Source organism: Chinchilla lanigera, unplaced genomic scaffold, assembly GCF_000276665.1.
Source record: "Chinchilla lanigera isolate Chin_1 unplaced genomic scaffold, ChiLan1.0 scaffold00049, whole genome shotgun sequence".
NCBI lineage: Eukaryota > Metazoa > Chordata > Mammalia > Rodentia > Chinchillidae > Chinchilla > Chinchilla lanigera.
The window spans coordinates 336,996-346,960 of record NW_004955450.1 but is presented as its reverse complement, the minus strand read 5'-3'; the positions used below and the strand labels follow the sequence as shown (position 1 = coordinate 346,960).

The window sequence follows — 9,965 nt, the reverse complement described above, 5'->3', positions numbered from 1 at the left end:
CTGCCCCGTCTTCCTGGTATTATATCCTGTGGGGGTGAATTTGAACCCAGAGCACATCACAGCTGGGGCTGGCCCTTCTCTGTCAGGTGATATTGATATGAAACTTGGAGCTTGGAGGTGAGGTGGTTTGGGTGAGACTTCTGTGTGTTGGGATGTGTGACTGAATTTTGCCCCCTGAGGTAGGCTGTTAGGAGATGAATGTGTCCCGCATACATTTGTATGTGGAAGTCCCAGCTGCAGACCTCAGAATGTGCCCCATTTGGAGACAAGGTCTTTAAACAGACAGATGACAATGAGGTCACTAGGATGGACATGATTCTGTCTGGATTCTCATGAGAGAGATTAGGACACAGAGCACAGAGGGGTCATCTTGGGAGGACACAGGGAGAAGATGGCATCTGTAAGCCAAGGAAAAAAAACCACCCTGACCACACTTTGATCCGGGACAACAGCTACTAGTGCCACAATAGAATAAACTTGTGTTGCTCAACAGGTCACCCGTGTCCTTGTCATGGCAGCCCAAGCTCCTAAGGAACCAAACACACACTTCCTAACATGGTCAGCTCAGGAAGCTCTGCCCAGCTGGCCTGAGATGGGCCTGCTCTTCACATCCCCCAGAGTGACTAAGGTGGGCATGGGCAGTGCCCAGCCAGAAGAAAGCAGTGGGGAGGGAAGGCTGAGTGCCTGGGATGATAGAGGCAGCAGGAAGGGAAGGGTGGGAGGCCCTGCATGACTGTCAATGCTGCCCATCTGTGCCTGGGCCTGGAAGCGTGGCTTGTGACACAGGAAGACCACAGCAAGGAACAGTCTTTAAAGGATGTTTATTACCATTAAAGAGAGAACTTTCACAACATCAGAGGTTCCAGAACACTACAAGCAGAACAAAGCTACAAAGCTGAACAGACCTGTCCTTGGGCTTTCCTGCAACATGGAGTGGTGTCTGCTCTCCTTTCTTGCTTGTGTCTTTCTTCCTGACTGGAGGGTGTGGCTTGGCATTTTCCCCATGCTGGATAGGACCGTGGCACATGGACCCTCTGTCCAGTGCCAGCCTAGCCCTGGCTCCTGGCCACTGGGCTCTCTCTGTGGGTATCTTGTCCAACTGGGGGTTCCTGCTTTCAGTGCTCCGGAGTGGACACTGGTCCTGCAGGACAGGCCTGTCTGAGCCCTGCTGCTTTTAGTAGCCATCAAGCTGTGCCTTGGCTGGGGCTTGGCTGGGGCTCTCGGGCCTCCTCTATCCTTGAAAACCAGAAGGACGAGTCTGGCCTGCCTGAAGCTTGCTCACCAGACCTTCCTGGAGGTACAAATGATGACAGCCACCCACTTCTGCCCTTGCTGGTGTTCTGCAGCCACCAGGTGGCACAGATCTTCCCTTGAGTGCTTCCCAGGAGTGGCACTGGGCTTCCAGGGGGAGGTGGTAGTATCCTGAGCCCAGCTCTTTATCACAAGTGCAGAGAAGCCTGGGGTGGTCCATCCCTATGGGTTGGACCCAGCAGTGTGCAATGTGGGCCACGAGGAGGGACAGTACTCAGAGTCCCCATCAGAGGACACATGAGGATAATATGAACCATTGCTCAAGGCCCTATCCATAGAAGTGCCCAGCACAGGCCCTCTAGGCTTGGGCTGGTACAGTCCATCGGGGTGACTGTCAGCAGCCCTTTCTAAACCTCTGCTGAGGGCCACTGATCATGTTTGCCACGCTAAGTACAGCAGTCTCTCTGGAAGGTCTCAGCCTCACGTTTCTCTGAGATGCCCTGTGCTGGACAGGCTGGTGTTGACAGGGCTGTCTCCAAGGCTGGTCTCCACCCAGATGGACATGGCCAATGCTGGTCTCTGCCTCCTCTTGGGTGACCACCCTGCTCATAAGGCAGGGATGTCCTGCAGAAGGAAGCTGCATCTCTTGTCTCAGCCAGGGTCATGGAGACTGCTCCAGGGGTGGCGCATGTCCAGGCTGCTGAGGCTGGGCGCACCTGCTATCCACGAGTCCTCCAGAGCGGGGAGGGTGGGAGCGCATGGTCACTGAACCACAGGGTCAGAGAGGCAGCGAGGTCAGAGGAGTGTGTGACCTGGGGCTGAGCTGCTGGAAGTGATGGATGGGATCCTGCAAGGGCCTGGGAAGCCTGAGCCCTTGAGGGGTAGGCTCTAAGCCCCCTGCCCGATCATGTTCCTGTAGTCAGGGGCGATGGTCTGCTTCAGTTCCACCACTGAGGAGAAGATCCACTTCACCTGCAGGAAGAGTGAGTGAGTAGTCATGGCACCATGGGATGCCACCACAGCCAGTGGGGCCAGGGGACAGCATAGGGACAGGCTTAGGGCAGTGGGGACAGGATGAAGATAGAGCAGATTAGGGTGGAGACAAGGTTGTGGCAGGTTTGAGAATAATTTTTGGACAGATTTGGGGACAGTGCAGGGACAGCATGGGAACAATATGCAGATAGCATAGGAAAAACAGCATGGGGACTCATGGGGGGGACAATATGAAAAAAATAGCACATGTTATCATAAAGACAGTGTGAGGATATAATGGGGACAGGAATGGGAAAGCAGCATGCAACATCATGACGATAATATGGAGAAAAGATTTGAAAAATAATATGGGATGTGAAGATAGGTGGGGGCAGCATAAGGGAAACTGCATGACATCATGGAGGCATTGTGGGGACAGTATGGAAAAAACAGCTGGGGATATTGTGGGTACATTGTGGAGACACCATGGGGACGGCAAGGGTTAGTGTGGGCCATTGCGGGGACACTTAGGAGACAGTTTGAGGACCATATGAGAACAATGTGGGCCACTGCGGGGACAGCACTAGCTAACAAGGGGTGTTATAGGACAGCAAGGGCAGCATAGGTATTGGGGGCAGTGTGCCAACCTTGAAAAGGGTCACCGTGGCGCTGTAGCACACGCTGAGCAGGAAGAGGGTGATGAAGATGGTGATGGTTGTCCACAGCCCATCCAGCTCCCCATCCTGGGCCTCGGCACAGCTCTCATCCAGGTCCAGCCCTGGACAGGAGGGGATGGTCAGTGTGTATCCCTCAGCTGCGCCCAGGCCTCTCCCTGCGCAGTGGTGTGGGTTGCTGGGAGCCCAGAGCAGAAGTGCCAGCTGTGCCTACTCGGGCCAGCTCTCCTTGGCTGCCCTCCCCAGACAGCAGCCTTGGGTCCTCTAAGTGTTTTCCCTGGACTCAGGCTTATCCAGACACTGCATGTGGAATGACAGGCGTCCAGAACTGTGTGGACCCCTCTAGTCCTCACCATTAGAGTGGTTGGGCAGTGTCAGGGTCTGGGACACCACGGGCTGTGGCTCTCTAGTCTGCCTGCTCTCTGGTGCATAAGACAGGTGTTGGACAGGTGGTAGGACAAAGGTGGTGGTAATGGTGTATCCCCATATGGTTTGGGAGGAGGCCTGAGTGTCCAGGGTCAGTCGGGTATGGGGAACTTATGCGTTGGGGATGCTGCAAGGGAGCTGGTCAGTGTGTACATGGTGAGGTGTGAATGCACGGGTGGGGTGGGTGCTGTGGAGGCTGCCTGTGGGCCCAGGGTGTTAGGTGTATGCACATGTGCATGGATGTCCATAGGTGTGTGCTGTCGGTGTGGGCTGGGGCTGCTTAGTAGCCTTGTTCTAATGGGTCTGAGGTTAGTCCCTTTGTGCAAGGCTCAGTGGTTTCCCACGTATCTGGACCATCCTCCTTTGGGGTGGTCAAGGCAGTGCCTTAGCCACTTGGGAGCACAGGAGTGAGTGTCTTCAGGGATGTCCAGTGTCCCCGTGGGTGGACAATATCCCCAGGGGTGGCTAGCTTCCCCATGTTTGGGCAGTATACAGTGTCCCCTAGGGTGGCCCTGTGCAGGTGAGTGGGTCATGGAGGTCCTGTCCCATAGGCATGGCCTGTAGTCCCTGCAGCGGACAGAGACCCTAGGACAAGGATTTGAAGGACCAGACAGGCTGTTACAGAGGCAGGTCTTTGTGTTCCTTCCCTTGGGGGTCTGTAGGGAACTGATGGCAGCTTGAGATGGGCCCTGGCAGAAGGACAGCTAGGTTATGCCTGTCCCTGTGAGGGCAGACACATGCTGTGGTACTCTCATGCAGACCGCTGTCTGTCCCTAATGACTACAGCGCAAGATTGGCCCCTGCATAACCTAGAGCCCATGGCCCTGTGGCACAGGTCCTCTGCCTCGGAAAGAACCAGGACAGTGTCGCAAGAGCCCAGGCAGTGCTGGGTGCTTTATTTACATGGGTGTTGGGGGACAGGGTCCTGCAGGACTCAAGAGCCCACGGGTTAGTGAGGGCTTTCTGGGCACAGTAGTCATTTACCCGGAGACCGGGAGATGGTCTTCTGAGTGATGTGATTGTGCAGGCCTTCATGCATCACGGAGCAGGTGAAGACAATTCCTTGCTCCCACTTGCTCTTTTCCACAGTGAGCTTGCTATAGAGGAAGTAGGACCCGTCAGTGTCCTTAACAGGTGGGGTGTTGTTGTAGTCTTGCTCATTCATTGGTTGTCCATTGGTTGCCCACTCCACATGGATGTCGGCAGGGAAGAAGGAGATGGCCAGGCAGGTCAAACTGACTTTGTTCTTGGACAGCTCTTCTCGGGATGGCGGCAGAGTATACACATCCGGCACCCGGAGTGCCCCTGTGGGGACAGAGGTTGGCACATGTTCAATACCAGCAAGGAAGGCTGGCCAGGGAAGCTGTGTCCATTTCACCCCATGGTGCCACCCAACCTCCCATCTGCGGACACCGCACTCCCACCTTTAGCTTTGGAGATGGTCCTCTCAATGGGGGCTGGTAGGGCTTTGTTGAAGACCTTGCACTTGAACTCCTTGCCCTTCAGCCAATCCTGGTGCTGGATAGAGAGCATGCTCTCCACACGGTATGTGGTGTTGAATTGCTCCTGTCTGGGCTTCGTCTCAACTGTGTGCATTTGTTTGTCATCCATGAACCATGTGATCTGGACTTCAGGATCATCCTGGCTCACATCTACCACAACACATGTGACCTTGGGGGTCAGGGAGATCATGAGTGTGTCCTTGGGCTTTGGGGGGAAGATGAAGACGGATGGTCCTATTAGGTCTTGAGGAGCTAGTGTGGGAGACAAAGAGGACAGATCAATATTTGGAGGCTTCCTTTTGATACAGGGCTCCTTTGGGTGCTCCATCCCCACTTGGGCTAGAGAAGGAGGCCTGGTGACTTACGTGGGCACTTGGGACATGTGGGACATGTGGGACACGTAGGTACAGGTACTGGGGGCTTGGACTCTGCAAAGAGAAGGCTGGGGTTAATGGGATTGGAGGAGAGAAGGTGCTGGACCAAGGAAGGGAGGGTTGGGCCCTTGGGGTGAGCTTAGTCAGGCCCAGGCTGCCCCAGGATAAGGCTCTTAGCAGGCCTGAGGCCGGCTGCCATCTCTCTGTGTACCATACACAAGTTGTCCCACCTGCACCCACCCTGGGCCTCGCATAAGACATCTCCCTGAACATGGAGGGCAGAGGCCTCCATGCAGGAGCCAGACAGGAGCTTCCTGGAGCCTGTGGTAGATACACCCAGGACAGCTGACCCCACACTTGTCTTCCAGGGCTCCCATATCTCCTTGGGAATTGTCCTCACCAACATCCTTGTCCACCGTGGTGCTGCTGGCCGGGTGGACTACATGGCAGGTGGCCTTCTTCTGGCTGGAGGGCACAGTTACCATGCTGGTGAGGGAGTACAGGCCTGACCGAAGGACAGCCGGGAAGGTGTGCACTCCGCTGGTCAGGGCCCCTGAGTTCCATGTCACTGTCACTGGCTCTGGGAAGTAGCCCTTGACCAGGCAGCCCAGGGTATTCATGGAGCCAGATGTGTCTACACAGCCGGAAGCCAGAGGGAAGACGGAAGGGGCTGTTGTGCTGGCTGCAAGGAAAAAGGTACCAAATGATTCGTTGTTGGACATAGCTGACCCTGGATCATGGAGGACCTCTGTCCTTGGGTTTCCATGGTGTAGGTGTTTTGCAAGGTTTAGGCAGGGTCCTGGGTGTGTGCTTGTGGTCCCTGGAGCCCCTGTCCTGTTCTACCTGCCCTCTTAACTATCTTTCCCTGTGAACTCTAGGCTAGGCCAGCCCATTGTCTCCTCAACCTCGCCAGGACCAAATGAGCTTCCAGAAGCCCATAAGCGCAGTTCTCCAGCAGAGTGTATGCCCCTCTCCGCTGCCTCCTGTCCTTGCTCCTGGGCAGCCGTGCTCAACAACTGAGTCAGTGCCTTATGACCCACAGAAGTCAGCACACCACTCCAGGCCTGCAACCTCTTCTGGACTCTGTTTGCCCATATCTCCCTGGCTACTGCTGGTCTCCTGGGGCCCTCTCCAGCACTCCAGGTTCTTTTGGATGCTGGACCTGACTGGTGTGCTTGTTTCCAGGTTCTTTAAACTCTGCAAAGCTACAGCCCTTTTGCCCAGACTAGTCCTGCCGTGGTGAGAGTCCCATCATAAGTATGGGAGGCTCAGCCACACTGGATGGGATTTTGACCCAGCTATTCCTTGGCTCTCCCACATGTCTTTCCAAGGTCCATTCAGGGCCACACACACACAGCCCTGTCTCCCACACCTACCCAGGTTCTGCCAAGCCCTGGCCTTGACTGGGCACCTCTTGCTCCTGCATGCCCCAGGGCTTGCTCCAGGTCAGGCCCTCCTGAGCTCAGCTCAGGTGCACAGCGCCTCCTCTCATCCTGCATTCCTACCCTTACCTCATCCCCTGCATGCTGCCAGCACTTCTGCTACTGCCAGCAGCTCTGAGCTCTAGAGGTTGGAGTGCACTCTGACCCTTGAGGATGCTAAGTCTCCCTGTCCCCCTGTCTCTCGTCTGCTACGCTCAGCCCAGGGCCCCGCCACCCTCCCTTTCCCTCACCTGCACCCCACTATCCAGCAGACTCTGCTCTGTCCCTCAGTGGTCCCCTGTCATCCCTCTGTGGGACTGACTGTCCTGTTCCTCCTTGTGCTGCTTCAGCATGTTTCCCCCACCCCAGTCCCCTCAAGCCCCCAGAACAGAGCCAGAGTGACCCCAGAACTGCTACCCATCAGATGTGTTTGGGGCACCAACCCCAGAGAACTTTCCTGCCCATGGTCCCTTCTATATTCTCACCCAAGACTGTTGCTCAGCGCCCAGACTCTGCAGGAAGCCCTGCCCTGAAGTCCCTGTGTTCCTTTCCTCCCAGCACACCTGATAACCCCAGGCCTCAGTTTCCTGCACATACAGGTGGATTGTGAGGTGGGAGGGGGCAGAGCAGGTGCTCAGAAGGACAGGCAGAGCAGTGACAGGAGAGCTGGCTCAGGCAAGGGGAGTAAAAGCAGGTCCTCTGAGCCCCAGGGGGCTGCCTGCCATGCCACTTTCTGACATACTTCAGCCTGAGCAGTCCTGACCCCTCCTCTGCTCCTCTCCTTCTAGGGCGAGGGCTGCTCAGGCTTTGCCTCTGTACTGAGAGGCCTCATGCTGGGCCTGCGAGCCCTGTTTCCTATTGGCCTCCCATATGATGACTCCTGGGATTCCCTGGCCCTTCTAGCACCCACCTGCCCCAGCTCACCTTCAGCTGTTCTGCTCTGGTCCCCTCGGATCCTGGGGTTTCCGCTGGCACCTCTTTCAGCCACCTGCCTCTGCACACTGGGAGTGTCTCTTTCCTAGTCTCCTGAGCTCCTAGGGCTGTCCTGGGCCATCCAGCACCAGTGTAATTGTGCCACCTATTGCTGCTTTGCTCCCTTGATCTCCTGGGGCTGCCCTGGTACCACCAGCCCTGATCTCCTGGGCCCTGATCTCCTGCAGCTACTCTGCCCAGGTTCCCGGGTTCCTGGAGATGTCCCATCTCCTCCATCACCCACCTGGCCCTGTGATGCTGTGGCTGCTTGTCCCTGGTCCCCCGAGCTCCCGTGCCTGCTCTGGCTGTTCTAGCACCCACCTGATCCTTCTCACCATAAGCTGCTGTGTCCTGTTCCCCTGAGTTCCTGGGGTTATCCTCTCCCCTCCAGCACCTAGCTACCCTGCTCACAGACATTTGCTCTGCCCTCCTGTCCTGTCTCCTGGGACTGTCCTGGACCCTCCAACACCCACCTAACCCTGCTGTCCTTCAGCTGCTTGTCCCTGGATTCCCGAGTTCTTGTGGCTGACCTGGTTCTTCTAGCACCCACCGACCTGCCCCTGGTCAGCTATAGCTGTTCTGCCCTGGTTCCTCTGCCCCTGAGTTTCTGGGGCTATCATCTCCCCTCCAGAACTTAGCTCCCCTGCTCACAGGCCTTTGCTCTGCCTTGTTCCCGTCTCCTCGGGCTGCCCTGGCTCCTCTAGCACCTGCTTGCCCCTGCTTTCCTGCAGCTGCTCTGCCGGGTCCCTGAGCTGCGGGGGCCCCCCCCATGACTCCTCCAGCACTGACCAACCCCAGCTCAGCTTCAGTTGCTCTGCCCTGCTCCTCTGTCTCCTTGGGCTGCCCTGGCCCCTCCAGCACCCACCTGACCCTGCTCACCTGCAGCTGCTCTGCCCTGGCCACCTGAGCTCCTGAGGCTGCCCTGGCTGTTCTTGCACCCACCAGCCCCTGGTCAGCTATATCTGTTCTGCCCTGGTTCCTGTTCCCCTGAGTTCCTGGGGCTATGCTTTCCCTGCCAACACTGAGCTCCCCTGCTCACAGGCCTTTGCTCTGTCTGCTCCCCTGGGCTCCTGAGCTTTCTCTGGCCCCTCCAACTGGCTCCAGCTCACCTTCAGCTGCTCTGCCCTCATCCTCTCAGCTCCTGGGGTCACCACTGCCCCCTCCGGTATCAAATTGCCCCTGTGCATTAGCAGTTGCTCTCCCCTGAGCTCCTGGGGCTGCCCTGGCACATCTGGCACCAACGAGTTCATGCTCACTTAGAGCTGCTCTGCTCTGCTCCCCTGAGCTCCTGGGGCTGTCCTGGCCCCTCCAGCACCACCTGCATCTGCTGTCCTGTAGCTGCTCTGCTCCCCTGTCTCTTCGGGCTGCCCTGGCCCCTCCAGCACCCAGCTGACCCTGCTTACCTGCAGCTGCTCTCCCCTGGCCACCTGAGCTCCTGTGGCTATCATGGCTCTTATAGCACCCGCCTGCCCCTGGTCAGCTATAGCTGTTCTGCCCTGGTTTCTGCTCCCCTGAGTTCCCAGGGCTATCCTCTCCCTGCCAGCACCTAGCTCCCCCACTCACAGGTATCCACTCCGCCTGCTCCCCTGAGCTACTGGGACACCCTGGCTCTTCCAACCTGCCCCAACTCACCTTCAGCTGCTCTTTCCGGGTCCCTGAGCCCCTGCCGCTGTCCTGGACCCTCCAGCACCCACCTGCCTCTGCTTTCCTGCAGCTGCTCTGCCTTGGCCTCTTGAGCTCCCAGGCTTTAGCTGACTCCTCCAGTCCTTACCTGCTTCACACCACTTGCAGCTGATCGCCCTGGGTCACTGAGCTCCTGGAGCTGCCCTGTATCTTCCAGCACTGACCTGCCCCAACTCACCTTCAGCTGCTCTGCCCTGGTCCTCTCAGCTCCTGGCATCCCGCTGCCCTCTCCAGTACCCAATTACCCCCACGCATTGGCAGTTGTTCTGCCCTGGTCTCCCGAGCTCCTGGGGTTGCCCTGGCATATCTGGCACCAATGTGTTCATGCTCACCTACAGCTGCTCTGCTCTGCTCCCCTGAGCTCCTGGGGCTGTCGTGTGCCCTCCAGCACGACCTGCTTCTGCTCACCTGTAGCTGCTTTGCTTCCCGCCTGTCACCTCGGGCTGCCCTTGCCTCTCCAGCACCCACCTTTCCCTGCTCACCTGTAGCTTCTTTTCTCTGGTTCCCGGAGCTCTTGGTGCTGCCCTGGCTCCTTCAACCCTGGTCGCTGAGCTCCTGGGACTGCTCCGGCCCTTCCAGCACCAAAATGCCCTTGTTCACCTGCAGATTCTTGGCCCTGGTCCCCTGAGCTTATGAGACTTCCCTGGCCTCTGGAGCACCCATCTACCCCTTTTCACTTGCAGCTGCCCT

At 57.3% G+C, this 9,965-nt stretch overlaps 1 gene segment (V, D, J or C); it reads right to left on the bottom strand.

Annotated features, from left to right (window-relative positions):
- Window positions 1–801: 801 nt before the first annotated feature.
- Window positions 802–5,869, bottom strand: LOC102005198 (the record flags this gene model as incomplete). The annotated part of the segment is given in 6 exon segments: window positions 802–2,223; window positions 2,871–3,001; window positions 4,308–4,628; window positions 4,748–5,077; window positions 5,191–5,253; window positions 5,600–5,869. Coding segments are annotated over 6 exon segments (1,199 nt in total), but the record flags the coding sequence as incomplete, so codon positions are not given.
- Between the last annotated feature and the right edge of the window lie 4,096 nt (window positions 5,870–9,965).